The sequence below is a fragment of the Arachis stenosperma genome, chromosome 9 (assembly GCF_014773155.1).
Source record: "Arachis stenosperma cultivar V10309 chromosome 9, arast.V10309.gnm1.PFL2, whole genome shotgun sequence".
Classification (NCBI taxonomy): domain Eukaryota; kingdom Viridiplantae; phylum Streptophyta; class Magnoliopsida; order Fabales; family Fabaceae; genus Arachis; species Arachis stenosperma.
Window position 1 is genome coordinate 109,719,087 of NC_080385.1, and position 25,745 is coordinate 109,744,831.

A 25,745-nucleotide genomic window follows, 5' to 3' on the forward strand; every position below is an offset into this window, starting at 1 on the left:
GTAACAATTATAGTAAAAAATTAAAATGAACTGATTCTTTAATGAATATAAATTACAGAAATGATATCTTTCAAAATTATTTTAATATATTAATATAAATATTCATCCCATATACGGTAAATCACCTGAAAAAAATAAATAGTTTAAAATTACATAAATATTCTAAATAAAAATAAATTATATGTATATCTTAAATATTTTTATATAAATCGAATCAGTATAACTCAATTTAGCATGTAACATAATAAATTAAAATAGGACAATTTGATTCACTTGTGCAGGAGCGCGAGAAGGATTGGTTCATACTAAAGCAAACCAGGACAGTTTGAATTATGAGGACAATTCTCTAGGGTAAATTGAGTCACCTTGATTTGAATTAGTTACATATTCAACTCACATTAAATTGAAATTTCTTTATTCGATTTAGCTACAAGTGTGTCTTATAAATACAACCAGAATGTTTGCTCTTATTTGAGTGGTACTCACAAAAGCCAATAGTGATAGTCTTTTAGTTCTTGTGCACTACAGAAGGGTGATTAAAAAAATGCGAGAGGAAATAACATTTACTGATAAGGATTCGATAAATGTTTTTATCAGACTGTCTACAAGTTTTGCTATATCAGACTGTCTACAAGTTTTGCTAAGCTGCAAAATACTATAATATATAAGCTGGGAGTCCATGGCATCAAACGGGTGGAGAAATTATTTTATAGAATTTCAATTTCTATTGTGTGAGATCGTGTGAAGTGCGACTCTTTTGTAATAGAGAGTGATGAAGATTTGCAAGTTTTGTTTCACTACCGTCGTCACTTTTCGAAGGTGAGAACCCATGAATTATTGGCGAAGCTTGGAGATGTGATCGCTAGTTTAGGAGAATCGATCAGAATCCTTAATCTATAGCAATGGCAGATGCCTCTAGTTCAAGTCTTGTTGTTGCCTCTACATCTGTGCCTGTAGTTGCACCCAAAATAATGTTGGCCTTGGTGGCATCTCCATCTTTTGCAATTGATCTAAATTGCGTCAATGATAGAGAAATTGGTAATAATTGTTTATTTGGTGAGCTTGTGATTATGATGGCTACTTCTCCTAGAATGATACTGGCTTCAACGAGGGATGGAGAACCAGATCCCATGGAAGATGTGCTGCGAAATGATGATGATGTGAAGCCTGGCAAGATAGTGAGGATAGCAATTGTTCATGCCCTGGGTTGAGCTGTTTGACCCGGGCGAACTGAAGGCAAGTCGATCGACCTCTTCAGGTCAAGGTTACCCGACCTCTTCTCAAAGGAGGTCGGCCAAATCACCGGGAGAGCCCAAAAAGGGCCCAAACAGAGGAACACGACCCAAGTCCAAAGGCAGCCAAAGCCTAGGAAGATAAGGGCGGTTCCGTTAAAGATAAAGATAACTCCACTCAAAAATAAGATAAGATAACTATCTTATCCCCAGAAGGGTCACTCTACACCATTATAAATACACTGGAGCACCCAGGTGTAACTCATACTCTGATTCTACAAAAAAACCTGCCTAAAGCACGTGCTAACTTAAGCATCGTAGTCTCTTGCAGGTACCACCACCCTCCGGTGACGAAGGATCAGCAGCACCATGGTGGACGAAATTGTGATCCATGTTTTAATTATTTTGAGATGAAGGCTTCTAAGGGGCACCAGCTGAATTCACGACTCCGTTCAACTAACCAGCAAGTGTACTGGGTCGTCCAAGTAATAAACCTTACGTGAGTAAGGGTCGATCCCACAGAGATTGTTGGTATGAAGCAAGCTATGGTCACCTTGTAAATCTCAGTTAGGCAGATTAAATTTGTTTATGGGTTTTCGAAAATAGAAATAATAAAATAGAAATAATAAAAGGGATAGAAGACTTATGCAGATTCATTGGTGGGAATTTCAGATAAGCGAATGGAGATGCTGCATGGCTCAAGGACGCCTGCTCTTCTACTGCTTCTACTCAATCCTTCTTACTCCTTTCCATGGCAAGCTTTGTATAGGGGTTCACCATCAGCGGTGGCTACTTTCAATCCTCTCGGGAAAATGGTCCTCTGCGGCTGTCACTCGCATGGCTAATCGTCTGGAGGCATCACCCATGGTTGATGGCTACATCCCATCCTCGCAGTGAAAACTAATGCTCACGCACTCTGTCACAGTACGGCTAATCACTGGTTGGTTCCCGCTCCTACTGGAATAGAATCCCTTGATTCTTTTGCGTCTGTCACTAACGCCCAGCACTTGCAAGTTTGAAGCACGTCACAGTCATTCATTACCGGAATCCTACTCGGAATACCACAGACAAGGTTAGACTTTCCGGATTCCCAGGATCCTACTCGGAATACCACAGACAAGGTGAGACTTTCCAGATCCTCATAAATGCCGCCATCTATCTAGCTTATACCACGAAGATTCTGTTGGGGAATCTAAGAGATACACATTCAAGCTCGGTTGCATGTAGAACGGAAGTGGTTGTCAATCACGTGCGTTCATGAGTGAGAATGATAATGAGGGTTATCTAATCATCACATTCATCATGTTCTTGGGTACGAATGAATATCTTGGAATAAGAATAAGAGAGATTTGAATAAAAGAAAATAGAATTGCATTAATACTTGAGGTACAGCAGAGCTCCACACCCTTAATCTATGGTGTGCAGAAACTCCACCGTTGAAAATACATAAGTAAAAGGTTCAGGCATGGCCGAGAGGCCAGCCCCCAAAACGTGATCACAGGATTAAAATACAATCCAGGATGATAATATGATAGTAAAAAGTTCTATTTATAATAAACTATATCCTAGGGTTTACATGAGTAAGTAATTGATGCATAAATCCACTTCCGGGGCCCACTTGGTGTATGTTTGGGCTGAGCTTGATCAATCCACGAGCTGAGGCTTCTCTTGGAGTTGAACTCCGAGTTATGACGTGTTTTGGGCGTTCAACTCCGGATCATGACGTTTTTCTGTCGTTTAACTCCAGACAGCAGCATGTACTTGGCGTTCAACGCCAAGTTACGTCGTCATTCTTCGAATAAAGTATGGACTATTATATATTGCTGGAAAGCCCTGGATGTCTACTTTCCAACGCCGTTGAGAGTGTGCCAATTGGAGTTCTGTAGCTCCAGAAAATCCATTTCGAGTGCAGGGAGGTCAGATTCCAACAGCATCAGCAGTCCTTTTGTCAGCCTTTTTCAGAGTTTTGCTCAAATCCCTCAATTTCAGCCAGAATTTACCTGAAATCACAGAAAAACACACAAACTCATAGTAAAGTCTAGAAATGTGAATTTAACATAAAAACTAGTGAAAACATCCCTAAAAGTAGCTTGAACTCACTAAAAACTACCTAAAAACAATGCCAAAAAGCGTATAAATTATCCGCTCATCACAACACCAAACTTAAATTGTTGCTTGTCCCCAGGCAACTGAAAATCAAATAGGATAAAAAGAAGAGAATATACTATAAATTCCAAAATATCAATGAATATTAATTATAATTAGATGAGCGGGACTTGTAGCTTTTTGCTTCTGAACAGTTTTGGCATCTCACTTTTTCCTTTGTAGTTTAGAGGGATTGGCGTCTCTGGGGAACTTAGAATTTGGGATAGTGTTATTGATTTTCCTAGTTAAGCATGTTGATTCTTGAACACAGCTACTTTATGAGTCTTGGCCGTGGCCCTAAGCATTTTGTTTTCCAGTATTACCACCGGATACATAAATGCCACAGACACATAACTGGGTAAACCTTTTCAGATTGTGACTTAGCTTTGCTAAAGTCCCCAGTTAGTGGTGTCCAGAGCTCTTAAGCACACTCTTTTGCCTTGGATCACGACTTTAACCACTCAGTCTCAAGCTTTTCACTTGGACCTTCATGACACAAGCACATGGTTAGGGACAGCTTGATTTAGCCGCTTAGGCCTGGATTTAATTTCCTTGGGCCCTCCTATCCATTGATGCTCAAAGCCTTGGATCCTTTTTACCCTTGCCTTTTGGTTTTAAGGGCTATTGGCTTTTTCTGTTGCTCCTTCTTTTTCTATATACTCTTTTTAGCCATTTTTTTTTCACTGCTTTTTCTTGCTTCAAGAATCAATTACATGATTTTTCAGATCATCAATAACATTTCTCTTTGTTCATCATTCTTTCAAGAACCAACAATTTTAACACTCATAAACAACAATATCAAAAGACATATGCACTGTTCAATCATTCATTCAGAAAACAAAAAGTATTGTCACCACATCAATATAATTAAATTAAATTCAATAATAAATTCGAAATTTATGTACTTCTTGTTCTTTTGAATTAAAACATTTTTCTTTTAAGAGAGGTGAAGGATTAATGGATTTTATTCATAGCTTTAAGGCATGGTTACATACTAATGATCATGAAATAAAGACACAAAACATAGATAAACACAATAATTAAAAACCGAAAACAGAAAGAAATAAAGAACAAGGAATGAATCCACCTTTAGTGGCGTCTTCTTCTTGAAGGACCAATGATGTTCTTAAGCTCTTCTATGTCCCTTCCTTGCCTTTGTTGTTCCTCCCTCATTGCTCTTTGATCTTCTCTTATTTCTTGGAGAATGATGGAGTGTTCATGATGTTCCACCCTTAGTTGTTCAACATTATGGCTCAAATCTTCTAAGGAGGTGTTGAGTTGCTCCCAATAGTTGTTGGGAGGAAAGTGCATTCCTTGAGGCATTTGTTGATGATGAACTTCCTCATGTTCTTCTTGAGGGCCGTGAGGAACTTCTCTTGTTTGCTCCATCCTTTTCTTGGTGATGGGCTTGTCTTCTTCAATGGAGACATCTCCATCTATGATGGCTCCAGCTGAGTAACATAGATGGCATATAAGGTGGGGGAAGAAAGCCGTGCCATGTGTGAAGGCTTGTCGGCTATTTTATAGAGTTCATTGGAGATGACTTCATGAACTTCTACTTCTTCTCCAATCATGATGCTATGGATCATGATGGCCCGATCCACAGTAACTTCAGATCGGTTGCTTGTAGGGATGATGGATCTTTGGATGAACTCCAACCATCCTCTAGCTACAGGCTTGAGGTCCAGTCTTCTTAGTTGGACTGGCTTGCCTTTGGAGTCTATTCTCCATTGGGCGCCTTCCACACATATGTCCATTAGGACTTGGTCCAACTTTTGATTAAAGTTGACCCTTCTTGTGTAGGGGCATTCATCACCTTGCATCATGGGTAAGTGAAACGCCAACCTCACATTTTCCGGACTGAAATCCAAGTATTTCCCCCTAACCATTGTGAGATAATTCTTTGGGCTTGGGTTCATACCTTGGTCATGGTTCCTAGTGATCCATGCATTGGCATAGAACTCTTGAACCATTAATATTCCGACTTGTTGCATGGGGTTGGTTATGACTTCCCACCCTCTTCTTTGGATCTCATGTCGGATTTCCGGATACTCATTCTTTTTGAGCTTGAAAGGGACCTCAGGGATCACCTTCTTCTTTGCCACAACATCATAGAAGTGGTCTTGATGGCTTTTGGAAATGAATCTTTCCATCTCCCATGACTCGGAGGTGGAAGCTTTTGCTTTCCCTTTCCCTTTTCTTGAGGAAACTCCGGCCTTAGGTGCCATTGGTAATGGAAAAACAAAAAAAAGCTTATGCTTTTACCACACCAAACTTAAAATTTGCTCGTCCTCGAGCAAGAAAGAAAAGAAGAGTAGAAGAAGAAGAAGAGAATATGGTAGAGAGGGAGAGAAGTAGGTTCGGTTATATGGGAGAAGAAGGGGGTTGTGTTGTGTGAAAATGAAGAAAAATGGAAGGTTATTTATAGGGAGAGGGAGGTTGGGAGTTCGGCCATTTTGGGTGGGAATGGGTGGGAAATTGAATTTGAATTTTAAGAGGGTAGGTGGGGTGTATGGGGAAGAGGAGGTTGATGTGAATGGTGAATGGGGAAGAATGAGATTTGGATTAGGAGAGTGTGATTAGGATTAAAAGGAATTTGGTAGGTGGGGATCCTGTGGGGTCCACAGATCCTGAGGTGACGATCCTGTGGGGTCCACAGATCCTGAGGTGAAAACAAATACCATTCCTTCACCATATAGACATGTAGAATGCCTTCATGCATCATTCTGGCGTTCAAACGCCCATTGGTGCATGTTCTGGGCGTTCAACGCCCATGTAATGCATGTTTCTGGCGTTGAACGCCAGTTTCATGCTTGTTTCTGGCGTTCAGTGCCAGTTTGTCCTCTCTGTGCACGTTCCTGGCGTTTAACGCCAGGTTGTTGCTTGTTTCTGGCGTTCAGCGCCAGAATGGTGCTCTGTTCTGGCATTGAACGCCAGCCAGATGCACCTTACTGGCGTTGAACGCCAGTCTGCACTACCTCCAGGGTGAAAAAATTTTTTCTTCTGTTTTTGACTCTGTTTTTAATTTTTTTGATTTTTTCGTGACTCCTCATGATCATGTACCTAATAAAACACAAAAATAACAAAGAAACAAAATAAAATAAAATTAGATAAATAAAATTGGGTTGCCTCCCAACAAGCGCTTTTTTAATGTCAATAGCTTGACAGTGGCTCTCATGGAGCCACAAGGTGATCAGGTCAGTTTAAGTGTGGTCCCAACACCAAACTTAGAGTTTGGATATGGGGTTTGAACACCAAACTTAGAGTTTGGTTGTGGTCTCACAACACCAAACTTAGAGTTTGACTGTGTGGGCTCTTCTTGACCTTGAACTGAGAGAAGCTCTTCATGCTTACTCTCTTCTGTCACAGAGGGATGGCCATGTGCCTTAAACACAAGGTAGTCCCCATTCAATTGAAGGACTAACTCACCTCTGTTGACATCTATCACAACTCCTACTGTGGCTAGGAAAGGTCTTCCTAGGATGATGCATTCATCATCTTCCTTCCTAGTGTCTAGGATTATGAAATCAGTAGGGATGTAAAGGCCTTCAACCCTTACTAGCACGTCCTCCACTATTCCATAAGCTTGTCTTATGGACTTATCTGCCAATTGTAATGAGAACAGGGCAGGTTGTACCTCAATGATCCCCAGCTTCTCCATTACAGAGAGTGGCATAAGATTTATCCCTGACCCAAGGTCACATAGAGCTTTTTCAAAGCTCATGGTGCCAATGGTGCAAGGTATTAAGAACTTGCCAGGATCTTGTTTCTTTTGAGGTAGAGTTTTCTGAATCCAAGTATCTAGTTCACTAATGAGCAAGGGAGGTTCACTTTCCCAAGTCTCATTACCAAACAACTTGGCATTCAGTTTCATGATAGCTCCTAAGTATTGAGCAACTTGCTCTCCAGTTACATCTTCATCCTCTTCAGAGGATGAATAGTCTTCAGAGCTCATGAATGGCAGAAGGAGATTTAATGGAATCTCTATGGTCTCTATATGAGCCTCAGATTCCTTTGGATCCTTAATAGGAAACTTCTTCTTGCTTGAGGGACGTCCCAGGAGGTCTTCCTCACTAGGATTTTCGTCCTCCTCCTCCTTTGTGCATTCGGCCATATTGACTATGTCAATGGCTTTGCACTCTCCTTTTGGATTCTCTTCTGTATTGCTTGGGAGAATACTGGGAGGAGTTTCAATGACTTTCTTACTCAGCTGGCCCACTTGTGCCTCCAGATTTCTAATGGAGGATCTTGTTTCATTCATGAAACTGAAAGTGGCCTTTGACAGATCAGAGACTATATTGGCTAAATTAGAATTGTTTTGTTCAGAGTTCTCTGTCTGTTGCTGAGAAGATGATGGATATGGCTTACTATTGTTCAGCCTATTGCGTCCACCATTGTTAAAGCCTTGTTGAGGCTTTTGCTGATCCTTCCAGGAGAAATTTGGATGATTTCTCCATGATGAGTTATAGGTGTTTCCATAAGGTTCACCCATGTAATTAACCTCTGCCATGGCAGGGTTCTCAGGATCATAAGCTTCTTCAGAAGCTGCCTCTCTAGTACTGTTGGATGCATGTTGCAATCCATTCAGATTTTGAGAGATTATGTTGACCTGTTGAGTCAACATTTTGTTCTGAGCCAATATGGCATTCAGAGCATCAATTTCAAGAACTCCTTTCTTTTGAGGTACCCCATTGTTCACGGAATTCCTCTCAGAAGTGTACATGAACTGGTTATTTGCAACCATGTCAATGAGTTCTTGGGCCTCTCCAGGTGTTTTCTTCAGGTGAATAGATCCACCTGCAGAGTGGTCCAATGACATTTTCGAAAATTCAGAGAGACCATAATAGAATATATCTAATATGGTCCATTCTGAAAACATGTCAGATGGACACCTTTTGGTCAGCTGCTTGTATCTTTCCCAAGCTTCATAGAGGGATTCACCATCTTTTTGTTTGAAGGTTTGAACATCCACTCTCAGCTTGCTCAGCTTTTGAGGAGGAAAGAATTTATCCAAGAATGCAGTGACAAGCTTATCCCATGAGTCCAGGCTATCCTTGGGTTGTGAATCCAACCATACTCTAGCTCTGTCTCTTACAGCAAAAGGGAAAAGCATGAGTCTGTAGACTTCAGGATCAACTCCTTTCGTCTTTACAGTCTCACAGATCTGTAAGAATTCAGTTAAAAACTGATAAGGATCTTCAGATGGAAGTCCATAAAACTTGCAGTTTTGTTGCATTAAAGCAACTAGCTGAGGTTTCAGCTCAAAGTTATTGGCTCCAATGGCAGGAATGGAGATGCTTCTTCCATCAAACTTGGACGTTGGCTTTGTGAAGTCACCAAGCATTCTCCTTGCATTATTATTATCATTTTCGTTTGCCATCTCTTTCTCTTGTTCAAAAATTTCTAAAAGGTTATTTCTGGATTGTTGTAACTTAGCTTCTCTTAATTTTCTCTTCAGAGTCCTTTCAGGTTCTGGATCAATTTCAACAAGAGTGCCTTTATCCCTGTTCCTGCTCATATGAAAGAGAAGAAAACAAGAAAAGAAAGAGGAATCCTCTATGTCATAGTATAGAGATTCCTTTATGTTAGTAGAAAAAGAAGGGGTAGAAGAATGAAGAATGGATTCGGATTTATGGATGAGGAGAGGTGGAGAGAAGTATTAGTAATTAAATAATTAAATAGAATAAGAAGAGAGAAGAGAGAATTCAAAAATAAGTTTGAAAAGGAGTTAGTGATTTTCAAAAATTAGAGATAAATTGTAATTAAAAATTAAAACATGAAACAATTAATTAATTAAAAAGAATGTTTGAAAAAGGGATGAGATATTTTCGAAAATTAGAGAGGGAAAAGTAGTTAGGTGGTTTTGAAAAAGATAAGAAACAAACAACAAGTTAGTTAGTTGATTGAAAAAGATTTGAAATCAAAATTGAAAAAGATAAGAAGATTGTAAGTTAGATAAGATATTTTGAAATCAAATTTTGAAAAAGATAAAATTTTGGAAAAAGATAAAATAAAAGATAAAAAGATTTAATTCAAAAAAATTTGAAATTATTTACTTCACTAACAAGAAACTACAAGATAAGATTCTAGAACTTTAAAGATTGAACCTTTCTTAACAAGAAAGTAACAAACTTCAAATTTTTGAACCAATCACATTAATTGTTAGCTAATTTTCGAAAATATGATATAAAGATAAGAAAAAGATTTTTGAAAAATAATTTTTAAAATTTTCGAAAAATAGAAAAAAATGAAAAAGATATGATTTTTGAAAAAGATTTTGAAAAGATAAGATTTTTAAAATTGAAATTTTGACTTGACTTGTAAGAAACAACTAATTTTGAAAATTTTTGACCAAGTCAACCCAAAATTTCGAAAATTTGGAGAGAAATAAGGAAAAGATATTTTTTTGATTTTTGACTTTTTAATTATGAAAGAGAAAAACAACAAAAATACTTTATGCATGAAATTTTTGGATCAAAACAATGAATGCATGCAAGAATGCTATGAATGTCAAGATGAACACCAAGAACACTTTGAAGATCATGATGAACATCAAGAACAAAATTTTGAAAAATTTTTGATGCAAAGAAAACATGCAAGACACCAAACTTAGAAATCTTTAATGCATGGAAAATATGAATGCAAAAATGCACATGAAAAACAACAAACAACACAAAACAAGAAAACATCAAGATCAAACAAGAGGACTTATCAAGAATAACTTGAAGATCATGAAGAACACTATGAATGCATGGATTTTCGAAAAATGCAAGAAAAAATTTTTAAAGCATGCAATTGACACCAAACTTAAAAATTGACTCAAGACTCAAACAAGAAACACAATATATTTTTTTATTTTTATGATTTTATGAATTTTTTTGAATTTTTATTAATTTTTTCGAAAATAAAGTGAAGAAAAATGAAAAATAAAAGAAAAATTTTGAAAAAGATTTTTGAAAAGAAAATTACCTAATCTGAGCAACAAGATGAACCGTCAGTTGTCCATACTCGAACAATCCCCGGCAACGGCGCCAAAAACTTGGTGGACGAAATTGTGATCCATGTTTTAATTATTTTGAGATGAAGGCTTCTAAGGGGCACCAGCTGAATTCACGACTCCGTTCAACTAACCAGCAAGTGTACTGGGTCGTCCAAGTAATAAACCTTACGTGAGTAAGGGTCGATCCCACAGAGATTGTTGGTATGAAGCAAGCTATGGTCACCTTGTAAATCTCAGTTAGGCAGATTAAATTTGTTTATGGGTTTTCGAAAATAGAAATAATAAAAGGGATGGAAGACTTATGCAGATTCATTGGTGGGAATTTCAGATAAGCGAATGGAGATGCTGCATGGCTCAAGGACGCCTGCTCTTCTACTGCTTCTACTCAATCCTTCTTACTCCTTTCCATGGCAAGCTTTGTATAGGGGTTCACCATCAGCGGTGGCTACTTTCAATCCTCTTGGGAAAATGGTCCTCTGCGGCTGTCACTCGCATGGCTAATCGTCTGGAGGCATCACCCATGGTTGATGGCTACATCCCATCCTCGCAGTGAAAACTAATGCTCACGCACTCTGTCACAGTACGACTAATCACTGGTTGGTTCCCGCTCCTACTGGAATAGAATCCCTTGATTCTTTTGCGTCTGTCACTAACGCCCAGCACTTGCAAGTTTGAAGCACGTCACAGTCATTCATTACCGGAATCCTACTCGGAATACCACAGACAAGGTTAGACTTTCCGAATTCCCAGGATCCTACTCGGAATACCACAGACAAGGTGAGACTTTCCGGATCCTCATAAATGCCGCCATCTATCTAGCTTATACCACGAAGATTCTGTTGGGGAATCTAAGAGATACACATTCAAGCTCGGTTGCATGTAGAACGGAAGTGGTTGTCAATCACGTGCGTTCATGAGGGAGAATGATAATGAGGGTTATCTAATCATCACATTCATCATGTTCTTGGGTACGAATGAATATCTTGGAATAAGAATAAGAGAGATTTGAATAAAAGAAAATAGAATTGCATTAATACTTGAGGTACAGCAGAGCTCCACACCCTTAATCTATGGTGTGCAGAAACTCCACCGTTGAAAATACATAAGTAAAAGGTTCAGGCATGGCCGAGAGGCCAGCCCCCAAAACGTGATCACAGGATTAAAATACAATCCAGGATGATAATATGATAGTAAAAAGTTCTATTTATAATAAACTAGCTCCTAGGGTTTACATGAGTAAGTAATTGATGCATAAATCCACTTCCAGGGCCCACTTGGTGTATGTTTGGGCTGAGCTTGATCAATCCACGAGCTGAGGCTTCTCTTGGAGTTGAACTCCGAGTTATGACGTGTTTTGGGCGTTCAACTCCGGATCATGACGTTTTTCTGGCGTTTAACTCCAGACAGCAGCATGTACTTGGCGTTCAACGCCAAGTTACGTCGTCATTCTTCGAATAAAGTATGGACTATTATATATTGCTGGAAAGCCCTGGATGTCTACTTTCCAACGCCGTTGAGAGAGCGCCAATTGGACTCCTGTAGCTCCAGAAAATTCATTTCGAGTGCAGGAAGGTCAGATTCCAACAGCATCAGCAGTCCTTTTGTCAGCCTTTTTCAGAGTTTTGCTCAAATCCCTCAATTTCAGCCAGAATTTACCTGAAATCACAGAAAAACACACAAACTCATAGTAAAGTCCAGAAATGTGAATTTAACATAAAAACTAGTGAAAACATCCCTAAAAGTAGCTTGAACTCACTAAAAACTACCTAAAAACAATGCCAAAAAGCGTATAAATTATCCGCTCATCACACCACCAAGTCCAACAAGTCAGACGCATCAGCTCCGGCCATCACCGCAGATCTCGTCTGAGATCGACCTACAGTTTCAGGTAACCCTCGAAATATTGGCGCTGTTGCCGGGGACCCTGGAAGTCATCCATCATCATGGCGGACAACCTTGACAACGACCACGGCTCTGGTCTAGAAAACAGGACGCCGCATAAGAACGCGGACACTACACAAAAGGATACTTCTCAACCAAACAAAGATAAGAATTCAACAAGTACAGGAATCATGGAGGCACTTCAAGCTCAATAGGATCGCCTCAAACAGCTCGAAAAAGAGGCTAAACATCAACGGAAAGCCGAGAGGGACCTTCGGAGGGAAACTAGGCAACATCGAGAGTTAGAGAGCAAGCTCCTAAAGCTCAAAGCCGACCTTAAAATAAAAAGCATCCAGCCCGATCTCGAAGATAGCTCCCACAAAGATCAAGATCCATTTACTAAAGAGATTATGAAAGCCAAAATCCCAAAGGACTTCAAAGCTCCCGACATGACCCCGTATGACGGCACATCGGATCCAAGCCATCACCTCAGTAATTTCAGAAGTAGAATGTATCTCACCGATGCCTCGGATGCTATTCGATGCAAAGCCTTCCCAACAACCTTAACGAAAATAGCAATTAAATGGTTCGACACTTTGCCCCCCAGATCCATTACAAGTTTTGACGACCTGATGGTGCACGAAATCTTAATCCCAATTATCAAAATCAAAATTTCTTATGATCTCGTGCCACTAACCAGCAAGTGCACTGGGTCGTCCAAGTAATACCTTACGTGAGTAAGGGTCGATCCCACGGAGATTATTGGTTTGAAGCAAGCTATGTTTATTTTATTAATCTTAGTCAGGATGCCAATAAGGTTATTTGGATTTAATTGTAAGAAGTAAAAGTGTTTGGAATTATTAGAAAAATAAAAGAGTGTGAAATAGTTACTTGTTGTGCAGTAATGGAGAATATGTTGGAGTTTTGGAGATGCTTTGTCCTCTGAATTCCTGCAATGTAATATTCAACTCAATTGTTTGTAAAGTTCCATCCATGGCAAGCTGTATGTAGGGTGTCACCATTGTCAGTGGCTACTTCCCATCCTCTCAGTGAAAACGGTCTAGATGCTCTGTCACAGCACGACTAATCAGATGTTGGTTCTCGATCATGTTGGAATAGGATCCATTGATACTTTTGCGTTTGTCATCACGCCCAGCAGTCGCGAGTTTGAAGCTCGTCACAGCCATTCAATCCTTGGATCCTACTCGGAATACCACAGACAAGGTTTAGACTTACCGGATCCTCAAGAGTGGCCGCCATCAGTTCTAGCTTATACCACGAAGATTCTGATTAAGGAAGCTAAGAGACGCTCATTCAATCTGATGTAGAACGGAAGTATTTGTCAGGTACACGTTCATGGATTGAGGGAGGTGATGAGTGTCACGGATCATCACCTCCTTCACAATTAAGCGCGAATGAACATCTTAGATAGGAACACACACACGTTTGAATGAAATAGAAACAATTGCATTAATTCATTGAGACGCTGCAGAGCTCCTCACCCCCAACAATGGAGTTTAGAGACTCATGCCGTCAAAGTGTATAAAATTCCGATCTGAAAATGTCATGAGGTGCAAAATAAGTCTCTAAAAGTTGTTTAAATAGTAAACTAGTAACCTAGGTTTACAGAAAATGAGTAAACTATGATAGATAGTGCAGAAATCCACTTCTGGGGCCCACTTGGTGTGTGCTGGGGCTGAGACTTAAGCTTCTCACGTGCCTGGGGCTGTTTTGGGCGTTCAACACTAGGTTGTAACCTGTTTCTGGCGTTGAACTCCAACTTGTAACCTGTTTCTGGCGCTGGACGCCAGACAGCAGCATGATACTGGCGTTGAATGCCAGTTTATGTCGTCTATCTTAGCGCAAAGTATGGACTATTATATATTGATGGAAAGCCCTGGATGTCTACTTTCCAACGCCATTGAGAGCGCACCAATTGGACTTCTGTAGCTCCAGAAAATCCATTTCGAGTGCAGGGAGGTCAGAATCCAACAGCATCAGCAGTCCTTTTTCAGCCCAACTCAGATTTTTGCTCAGCTCCCTCAATTTCAGCCAGAAAATACCTGAAATCACAGAAAAACACACAAACTCATAGTAAAGTCCAGAAATATGATTTTTGCCTAAAAACTAATAATATTCTACTAAAAACTAATTAAAACATGCTAAAATCTACATGAAAATACCCCCAAAAAACGTATAAAATATCCGCTCATCACCTGACCAAGAAATTTCTTGCCCGATTTTCATTCAAAAGGACAAAGCTAAACACGCCCCAAGCCTATTAGGAATCAAGCAAGGAGATCGGGAGAGTCTTCGTAGCTATATGGAGATGTTCAACAAAGCATGCCTGGACATACAAAGCCTACCGACAAAAGCAGCCATCATGGGTCTCATCAATGGCCTGCGAGAAGGACCTTTTAGTCACTCCATATCAAAGAAACATCCAACATCTTTGAATGAAGTACAAGAACAAGCTGAGAAGTACATCAACATGGAAGAAAACTCTCGACTAGGAGAGACCTTAAAATCCGAATTCTCCTACTCCTCCCAGGATAAGGATAAAGAGTCCAAGAAAAAAGAAGATCAATACGGCGAGAAGCCTAAAAAATACAACAACTATACCCCCCTTCTGGTGTCTCTTGTGGATGTTTACCGAGAAGTATGCCATACCGAGAAGATCCCACCACCTCGCCCACTCAAAAGCAAGAAAGGAGGAGGAAACCGGACATAATACTGTGAATATCACCGAATCTATGGACATCCTACCAATGAGTGCTTCGACTTAAAAAATGTTATTGGGAAATTGGTAAGAAAAGGATGACAAGATCGGTATTTAGCCAACAAATCGAATGAGCCCCGAAAGAGAAGAAGGGATGAAGAGGTCGGACGAGGAGAACGACCACCTCGCACCCCGGAGAGACACGTTCATATGATAAAAGGAGGATTCGCAGGAGAGGGGATCTCAAAACCATCTCGCAAAAGGCATCTTAAAGAAGTATATCATGTCGAGGGAGGAGAAGGATCACCCGACCTCCCTACTATTACTTTCACCCAAGAAGACGCGTCAGGCATCATCCCGGGACATGACGATCCTATGGTCATCACTATCATATTGGCCAATGCTAACCTCCACCGCACACTAGTGGACCAAGGAAGCTCGGCGGATATCTTGTTTAAACCCGCCTTCGATAAACTCGGCCTACAGGAGAAAGAACTCAGAGCATATCTGAATAGCTTAGTTGGACTAGGAGACACTCCAATTCAACCGCTTGGATACATCTCATTACACATGACCTTCAGAAAAGGAACCCGATCAAGGACACTCAACATAGACTATATTGTAGTCAACGTAAGCTCAGCCTACAACTCCCTGATAGGTCGGACAACATTGAATCAGCTCGCAGCAGTAGTTTCAACTCCACATCTATGCATGAAGTTCCCAACTCCAGAAGGGACTGCTACGATAAAAGGAGATCAGAAAATAACGCGACACTGTTACAACAAAAGTCTGAACCTTAGAGGCAAAGGGGAAGAAATCCACACCATCGAGCTTGGGGGAGTTCGAGGTCAGGATTTGAAACATGACACAAAAGGCCCTCTAATATAATTCCTAAGGGATAATGCCGACCTCTTCGCTTGGAAGGCCATGGACATGCCGAGCATAAACCCCAAACTAATGTGCCATAAACTAGCAGTTTACCCAGGATCTCGGCCAGTATAGCAGAAGCGTAGGAAACTCGGACCGGAAAGATCCCAAGCTGTGGAAGAATAGGTGCAGACTCTATTGGAGGCAGGATTCATAAGAGAGGTCAAGTACCTATTATGGCTAGCCAATGTTGTTTTAGTGAAAAAGTTAAATGGGAAGTGGTGGATGTGCACCGACTACACTGATCTCAATAAAGCCTGCCCGAAAGATCCCTACCCACTCCCATGCATAGACACTCTAGTGGATGCCTCCTCTGGATACAAGTGCCTCTCATTCATAGATGCTTATTCAGGATACAATCAAATCCTAATGTATCCACCTGATCAGGAAAAAAACTCATTCCTAACTCCAAAAGCAAATTATTGTTATGTCGTCATGCCATTCGGACTCAAGAACGCAGGAGCTACCTACCAAAGATTAACGAACAAAGTCTTCACGGACCATATCAGAAAACTCATGGAGGTATATGTGGACGACATGTTGGTGAAAACACAAAGTGAGAAGTCATTACTGCTCGACCTCACCAAAGTGTTCGACACCATAATAGAGCATGGCATGCGACTTAATCCCGCAAAGTGCACCTTCGCAGTAGAAGCGGGTAAATTCCTGGGTTTCATGTTAACACAACGAGGAATTGAGGCAATCTCAAACAAATGTCGGGCCATACTTGACATGAAGAGTCCGACCTGTGTCAAAGAAGTACAACAACTCAACGGGAGATTGGAAGCCTTGTCCAGATTTCTAGCCGGATTGGCCATAAGATCTCTCCCCTTTTACGCCACCTTAAGGAAGGGAAAGAGGTTCGAATGGATAATAGAATGCAAGTAGGCTTTCCAGGATTTCAAAAGGTTCCTGGGACTACCACCTATTCTAACTCGACCACGAGAAGGAGAACCACTTGTATTGTACCTTGCAGTAGGAAGTTGGGCAATAGCATCAGAACTGGTCAGAGAAGATGAAACTGGGCAGCAACCCATTTATTTTGTCAGCAAAGCTCTACAAGGGGCAGAACTGAACTATCAAAAGATAGAAAAGTTCGCCTACGCCCTTATACTAACTTCTCGAGGACTTCACCCCTACTTTCAGGCTCACACCATCAAGGTTCGGACTAATCAGCCCATGAAAGGCATTCTCCAGAAGACAGACTTAGCCGGAAGAATTTGACAATGGGCAGTCGAGCTATCTGAGTTTGATCTTCAATACGAAACTCAGACGGCCATCAAGTCCCAATATTTGGCCTACGTCATTGCTGAGTACACTAACACTCCGAGAGCTCCCATAGAATAGAATCTCTACATAGACGGCTCTTCAAACAAAATCGGAAGTGGCGCAGGTGTGATAATAGAAAGCGATCAGGAAACCCAAATTGAACTCTCCCTCAAATTCGGGTTCCCTGCTTCAAACAACCAGGCCGAATACGAGGCACTACTAGCTGGTTTGAAGCTCGCTAAAGAGGTTGGAGCTCAAAAGATTATCGTCTTCAGTGACTCACAAGTAGTCACCTCACAAATAGTAGGAAGCTACCAAGCTAAAGACCCTACCATGAAAAAGTACTTGGACAAAACCAGGGAACAACTCGGACAACTCGAGGAATATGAGGTCCGCCACATACCTCAGGAACAGAATGCTCGAGCTGATACACTCTCAAAACTAGTCATCACCACGCCAAGGGGAAACAATAGGAGCCTCATCCAGGAAATACTGCAAAACCCATCAATCTTGGAAGAAGAAAAGGTCCTAGCCATAACAGATCTGGATCAAGGATGAATGACTCACATAATTAACTACCACAAAATAGAGACACTCCCTACAGATAAGAAGGAGGCGAAGAAATTAAAACGGGAGGCACAATACTACACCATCATAAACAATACTCTATACAAGAGAGGGATTTTAACACCGCTGTTAAAATGTGTGCCGACCTCCAACACAAAGGAAGTTTTAGAAGAAGTACACAGTGGCATCTGTGGCAATCATCTCGGAGCACGAGCTCCCGCCAAAAAAGTACTCAGAGCCGGATTCTTTTGGCCAACTTTGCAAAAGGAAGCAACAGAGTTCGTAAAGACATGTCCAGCATGTCAGAAACATGCTAATTTTCACATCGCCCCACCAGAGGAACTCATCAGCGTAACCTCACGTTGGCCATTTGCAAAATGGAGACTCGACCTCCTCGGGCCCTTTCTTCAAGGATCAGGACAGGTCAAGTTCTTCATCGTAGAGGTAGACTATTTCACAAAGTGGATTGAAGCAGAGTCCCTAGCTAATGCCACTGGTTCAAAGAAGTCAAAAATTCCTATATAGAAACATTGTCACAAGGTTTGGGGTTCCTTACTCCATTACCACAGACAATGGCACTCAATTCACAGATACTGACTTTAGAAAATTGGTGGCCAACTTGAAAATAAAGCACCAATTCACGTCCGTAGACACCCCGAGGCTAATGGACAGGCAAAAGCCGCCAATAAAGTCATATTAGCCGGGCTAAACTGACGATTACAGGATGCAAAGGGAGCCTGGGCTGAAGAGCTCCCACAAGTCCTATGGGCATATCGGACAACCCCACACTCCACAACCAGGGAATCACCTTTCCGACTGGCTTACGGAATGGAGGCAATGATCCCAGTAGAAATCAAAGAAGGATCTCCCAGAATGATCATCTATAGTGAATAGGCCAACTCTCAACTTCAAAAAGAAGAGCTCGACTTACTTCCGGAAATCCGAGAGAGAGCTCGGATCAAGGAGGAGTAAAGCGTCGAATGGCCTCAAGATACAATCAAAAGGTAGTTTAGCAAAGTTTTACCAATAATGATCTCATCCTAATCCAAAATGCTATCAGAACAAGTCGACCTGGAGAGGGCAAATTGGCGACTAACTGGAAAGGATCCTACCGAGTCACAGAAGTATCGGAAAAAGGCTACTACAAGGTGTCCGAACTCGAGGGGCAAGAGCTACCAAGGTCATGGCATGCCTGCAACCTAAGAAAGTATTATAGTTAGGAAGTAATAAAAGATCTTAGGTCAAATGTGCACTCTTTTTCCTGAAAAGGTTTTTTAACGAGGCACCAAGCCAAGATTTGCAAAACTACCTAACTTAGAAAGGTAAAATCCCACATGTATATATTTTTCTTGTATGTCCACTTTCTATTTGAATAAAACTTTTTAGATTTTTTCTACAAAGCCTCTCTACAGGTCGGCAAGGTAAAAATCAAATTCACCACCCGACCACGATGAAAACGAAATTCATCGTTTAATTTCGACAAGGATCGGCAAAAAGTGAAAACTAAATTCACTGCTCGACCAAGACAAAGCTACAGGTTGGCATGGTGAAAATTAAATTCATTATCCGATTGGGACAAAATTGACAAAGTTATAAAAAGTAATCTATAAGATGAGGCCTGGCTAACCCTGACTAAAAAATGGATTACTAGAAATAACTTAAGACAAACCGACATGAAGAAGTCAGACCAATCGACCAAAGCGACAAAAAGTTATAAAAAGTGATCCATAGAAAGAGGCCTGACGAGGTCTGAGAAAAAATAGATTGCTAAAAATAACTTAGGACGGACCGACATGAAGAAGTCAGACCCAATTGATCAAAAGCGACAAAAGTTATAAAAAGTAATCCATAGAAAGAGGCCTGGCCAGCCCTTATCAAAAGTGGATTACTAGAAATAACTTAGAAGGGACCGACGTGAAGAACTCGGCTTAAGCCGATCAGAACTACACAGTTATAAAAAGTAATTCATAAAAAGAGACCCGGCGAGGTCCAATTAAAAATGGATTACTAAAAATAACTCGAGAAGGACTGACATGAAGAAATCAGACCAAACAAATTAAAGTGACAAAGTTATAAAAAGTAAATCCATAAAAAGAGACCTGGCGAAGTCCAATTAAAAATGGATTACTAGAAATAACTCAAGAGGGTTTGACAACAGAAGTCGACCAGCAGAAGGCGTGCGCTAGAAGGGACACAGCTCGATCCAAAAAGCCATGACCTCACCAAATCGGTTTGCAAGTGTTCTATGAGGATACTAAAAAGAATAATCAAACGAAGCTAGCCTCAGAGTTCACTTCGACTCAAGCAGGAAGCAAACATACACAAAGGTAATCAAAGGAGGTTGGACAGCAAGACCCCAACACTCTAAAAGATTCCTAGAAATACCAAAAAGTTGCAAACACCAAAAAGTTGCAAACAAACACATCAAGAAGAAATAAAGCTACTATAATAAAGGCTCAGAAGGCCACCTGAGAGTCGACCTCAAGAGTTTAAAAGCATTTGTTTTTCTAAACAAAGTTGCTAAGGAAAAAGCAGCTAAAATGTCACAGTCAAACAATTACAAGCTACGGAAAATAGAGTTTAAAGACCTACAAGCCGAGCTATTAAGATACAAAACAAAATCAGAAATTACAAAGGATGCAAAGATTCCCCAGTGGCGGCATCCCGGGGTGAAGGAGGACGAATCGCAAGAGGGATGGCATCAACTGTTCCATCTGGTCGAGTCAAAATCTGAACATCAGGATCCGACTCGGGACGACTGACCTCAAGTGCAGGAGTTGGAGAAGTCGGGGCAACAACAGCTTTGGCGGATGGCGTAGGAAGAGGATCTACATCATCATCATCATTATCATCTGGGGCAGGCACGATCTTCCCATTTTCTACAATATTGTCCAAACTGAGGACAGCCAGGTCGAGCTCGGGAGCAAGAACTCGGACTTGAGCCTTCAAATTCTCGTAGGCAGAAGTCACACTGCCCACGAGATGGCCCTGGAGCTCGGTGTAATCAGCTTGAGCAGATTTCAACCTCTCCCTGAGCTCCATCATCTCACCATAAGTCCGGATATAGCCCTCCTTATGCTTCTGTGCCATCTCCTCAGCCAAATTTGCAGAAGCCACCGCAGCGTAGCCTGAGCCTTCTCATTTTTCAAATCCTTCTCCATCTTTGCCACCTTTACCTAAAGTTCCTCCTTCAACCCCTTAATCCTGTCGAATTCCAACTTGGCCTCCTCTATAAAAGACTTTGTTGCATGAACTGGGATATCCTGAGTAGTTCGGAACAAGGCTGCACCTATGTGTGCTATCTTAACACTACTCCGGGTGATGAAATCCAGGTGGTGAAGAATGGACACGTCGTTCATAGGAAGTCGGCCATAAGGGGCGATTTGATGGTCAACAAACCCCACAGCATCAAAGTCAAGGGCGTCGAGGTCAAAAGGTTCAATAGTCCTCTGTCTTTTTGGAAGAGGGCCGGCAGTAGGAGAAGAGGTAGCAGCAGAAATTTGGGGAGGATCAACCAAATGAACCTGAGAAGACCCTTCCCCAGCAGTCTTGGCCGAGATGTTCTGGGCAGCTGTTGCTTTCCTTGCCTTCTTAAAGGCCTTCATGAAATCATTATTCTTAACCATCTCTAAAAAAACACTGGAAAAACCAAGTTATAAAACTGGAAGAAAAGAAACAAAACCAAATAGACAAAGCAAAGCAGAAGAAAGAAGAAGTCGACCACTACCCAGCTCAGCCCGGAGAAGTGAGAGATCCCCTAAAGAACTTCTTTGTGTCGAGATGGGGAGGTTGCCCCCAATTCTCCTCTAACACATTCACAGAGGCTTGCTCGACATCATCAAGCATCTTCCACGAATATCTAGATACTACAACATTTTTTTGCCAGCATAAGGGGAAGGCTGGTTCATTATTCGACTCTAAGAAAAAAGGCTGAGGTCCCATAACAGTTCATATCTTGAAATAATAAGTTCTTAAAGTCCCTAAAGGACTTATCATACATAGAAAATACTTTCTTTCCTTGGGCAGATCGGAAAGAAACCCAAGAAGCTTTTTTTTTGGTAGAAATCCCAGGTTTGGTCAAAATAAAGAGGTAAAGAAAGAGAGTTTGAGAAGGCTTGACATCCAATTCTTGGCATAACAACTGAAAGATCTTAATGAAGTCCCAGGAGTTTAGATGGAGTTGGGATGGAGCTACATTACTTGACCACAACAAATCGGTCTCGAAAGAGGTAAAAGGAAGGGTATTGTTCATTTAGCTAAAAACGTAGTCGTAAGCAAAAAAGAAAGGGCGTTTCCCCTGGGTCAGAGAAGGAAAACAAATGCTCTCATCAGAGTCAGCCGCTACCAACTCGTAGTTCTTCTCCTGATCTCTATTACTACAAATCCTGTGATGTTTCCTAAGCTGCACGCAGTATTCAGAGTTCACCATTGAGACGCACATCAAAACAAGGGAGTCCAGCCAGTCAGACATGCCCTCAGATACCTTGGAAGAAGTCTCGAAAATATTTTTGCGAGAAGACATGGGTCAAAATGGCAAGCACACACCCAACGATCAGTTCTAAAAACAAGGAGAAACACGAAGACATGAAAAACTTGGGAGCAAGAACGAAGAGTCGCAGATGAGCCAGAAAACGCAAAAACAGAAGGGTAAAAGAAGGAGTAATAGCAAGCAAGAGAAGAGGAAACTGAAAGCAAAGTCTTTTGGAAATTCAAAATGAAAAGAGGGAAACGGCAAAAAGAGGAGTTAATGGGCTTTAAAAACCCTCGCACGTTCCCAAAGCAAGAATACAAATACAAAAACGCACATTTCAAACTTAAAGGAGTGAAGGAAAACTCTTCGCATTCAAGAAGCCTTAGCGGAATCAACCAAAGTGCTCGAGTTCGGCTTCTCCAAAGAAGGATTGAAGTCCTAAAAAAGGACTCCACCTCAAAAAGGAAAGACCGCACTCAAACAGGGGCACTGTTCATGCCCTGGGTTGAGCTGTTTGACCTAGGCTAACTGAAGGCAAGTCGACCGACCTCTTTAGGTCAAGGTTACCCGACCTCTTCTCAAAGGAGGTCAGCCAAATCGTCGATAGAGCCCAAAAAGGGCCCAAACAGAGGAACACGACCCAAGTCCAAAGGCAGCCCAAGCCTAAGAAGATAAGGGCGATTCCCTTAAAGATAAAGATAACTCCACTCAATGATAAGATAAGATAACTATCTTATCCCCAAAAGGGTCACTCTACACCATTATAAATACACTGGAGCACCCAGGTATAACTCATACTCTGTTTCTACAAAAAAACCTGCCTAAAGCACGTGCTAACTTAAGCATCGGAGTCTCTCGCAGGTACCCCCACCCTTCGGTGACGAAGGATCAGCAACACCACCAAGTCCAACAAGTCGGACGCATCAGCTCCGGCCATCACCGCAGATCTCATCTGAGATTGACCGACAGTTTCAAGTAACCCTCGGAATAGAGATAATGATTTAGAGATGAGTATTCCAATTGGTCAGGGTGGACCATCGGTTTCTGGAACTCAGCAATATCCACTGCACATTTTGACTTTAAACTTGGACGCTATGACACAGCAGGATTTTCCAAATGTAGAATCCAGATTTGAGTGGCAGAGATTCATCAGATACATCAACTCCAATTGAGTTCCAAGTTGGTCAACAGTTTCAGAGTAAAGTGGAAGTCGTGTTAAGTGTCCAAACTTATAGCATCCGTCGTTGGATTAAGTATAGCATGTTGGAGTTAGGTCACATTAAGTACTATGGAAAATGTAATGTAAAGAATTTGGAAAATGTTGCAGTTGGTTGATTTGGATCACTCTTCGCCAGCGAATAGGGTGGTATCGGAAGGTCATAAGGTATAATAGACTTCATACATGTTTGCCCATATAGATTTTTAGTGATCATAGGAAGCTTGTTTACCATGTCATATGTACTTTCATCTTTTCTATGGTCAGGGCTGATACAGTTGTGTTGATTAAGATACTGTAAAATGTGACAGAGGCAATTTATGGTTTCATACTGAGTTATAGGAAGGTTTGGTTGGCTAAGCAGAAGGCAGTTGCTCAAATTTATCGGGATTGGACAATGAGTTTTCAGATGGGTTCTAGGTGTACAAAGAATAATGTCGAGTAGTATTGTAGTGCTGAAGATGAGTCTTTGCAAATTGGAGACTAAGTTGACGAGTCATCAGTTTATTTCCACTAGCTTTTCTGGACATTCCCACAATGTATCGAGGCTTTCAGGCATTGCAAGCCACTATTTAGTATCGATAGGACTCACTTGTACAACAAATATGGGGGTACGTTGATGGTGACTATTGCGTAATATGGGAATTCTAATATCATCCCTATTGCTTTCGCACCTGTTGAGGGTGAGAATGCAGAGTCACGGTCATTTTTCCTATCTCATCATCGGTAGCATGTCATACCTCAACTAGAGATTCTAGTTATATCGAATAGACACAATGGAATCAAGGCTGCCTTGGAGGCTCCTGATGGTGAATGGCTCTTGCCAAGTGCTTATCGTGCATTTTATATCTGGCATCTTGTAACAAATTTTGCTTTGAGTTTTAAGGGCAAGGATGCAAGAAGGTTTCTCATGAACACTAGTTATGGTAAGATTGAGGTTGATTTTGACTACTGGTTTGATATTCTTCGAAGTGAAGATCTGGCCATACGTTAATGGGCTAACAAGATGGAGTACGAGAAGTGGACCTAGCATCGTAACAATGGTCGTAGATTCGGGCACATAACCACTAATATCCTGAGTAGTGTGTTAACTCTCTCCTGAAAGGCATAAGGAACCTTCTAATATGTTTCTTAGTGAAGTCCATGTATGAGAGGATGGTTGAGCTCTTTGTTCAGAAGAGAAGAGAGGTTGAGACATAGTTAAGGATATGATAGTAGTTTAGTCAAGCTGTGATGAAAGAAATAAAGGCTAACTTGAAGGCTTCGAGGTGTTTCATGGTAACTCTGTACGATAGGGATAACTCTGAACTTAACATGGTGAAGACGATTGGTGCGCGAAAATTGAACTCGCACAACTTCACCGGCAAGTGCACCGCATTGTCCAAGTAATACCTCAGGTGAGTGAGGGTCGATCCCACGAGGATTGTTGAATTTAGCAAGCAATAGTTATCTTGCAAAACATAGTCAGACAAATCGAAAAGAGAGTTGTTGTTATTGAATGCGCATAAACAAGGAAACAAAGAAAATAGTAAAGAATGGATGTAGAAATAATGAGAAATTAGTTAAGGCATCGGAGATGCTTTATCTTTCCGAATTAATACTTCTTACCGACTACTTTAACAATGAATGATTCATTCTATGGCAAAGCTGTAAGTGATTAAGGCCATTGATCATGGTCAATTAATCGCCTCTAATCCATATCAAACGCCATCGATCGTGGTCATTTAATATGACTGAAGGTGAAGCTCACTGATGAGCGGATAATTTATACGCTTTTTGGCATTGTTTTTAGGTAGTTTTTAGTAAGTTCAAGCTACTTTTAGGGATGTTTTCATTAGTTTTAATGCCAAATTCACATTTCTGGACTTTACTATGAGTTTGTGTGTTTTTCTGTGATTTCAGGTAATTTCTGGCTGAAATTGAGGGACTTGAGCAAAACTCTGAAAAAAAGGTGACAAAAGGACTGCTGATGCTGTTGGAATCTGACCTCCCTGCACTCGAAATGGATTTTCTGGCGCTACAGAACTCCAATTGGCGCGCTCTCAATGGCGTTGGAAAGTAGACATCCAGGGCTTTCCAGCAATATATAATAGTCTATACTTTATTCGGAAATTGACGACGTAACTTGGCGTTGAACGCCAAGTACATGCTGCTGTCTGGAGTTAAACGCCAGAAAAACGTCATGATCCGGAGTTGAACGCCCAAAACACGTCATAACTCGGAGTTCAACTCCAAGAGAAGCCTCAGCTCGTGGATTGATCAAGCTCAGCCCAAACATACACCAAGTGGGCCCCGGAAGTGGATTTATGCATCAATTA

At 41.0% G+C, this 25,745-nt stretch overlaps 1 protein-coding gene across 1 annotated transcript; it reads left to right on the plus strand.

Annotated features, from left to right (window-relative positions):
- Window positions 1-23,218: 23,218 nt before the first annotated feature.
- Window positions 23,219-24,421, plus strand: LOC130949807 (uncharacterized). Its single transcript, XM_057878433.1, has 5 exons — window positions 23,219-23,251; window positions 23,334-23,537; window positions 23,630-23,724; window positions 23,837-24,038; window positions 24,158-24,421. Exons 1-5 carry the CDS (start codon window positions 23,219-23,221, stop codon window positions 24,419-24,421), a joined length of 798 nt encoding a protein of 265 aa, XP_057734416.1.
- The last annotated feature ends 1,324 nt before the right edge of the window (window positions 24,422-25,745 follow it).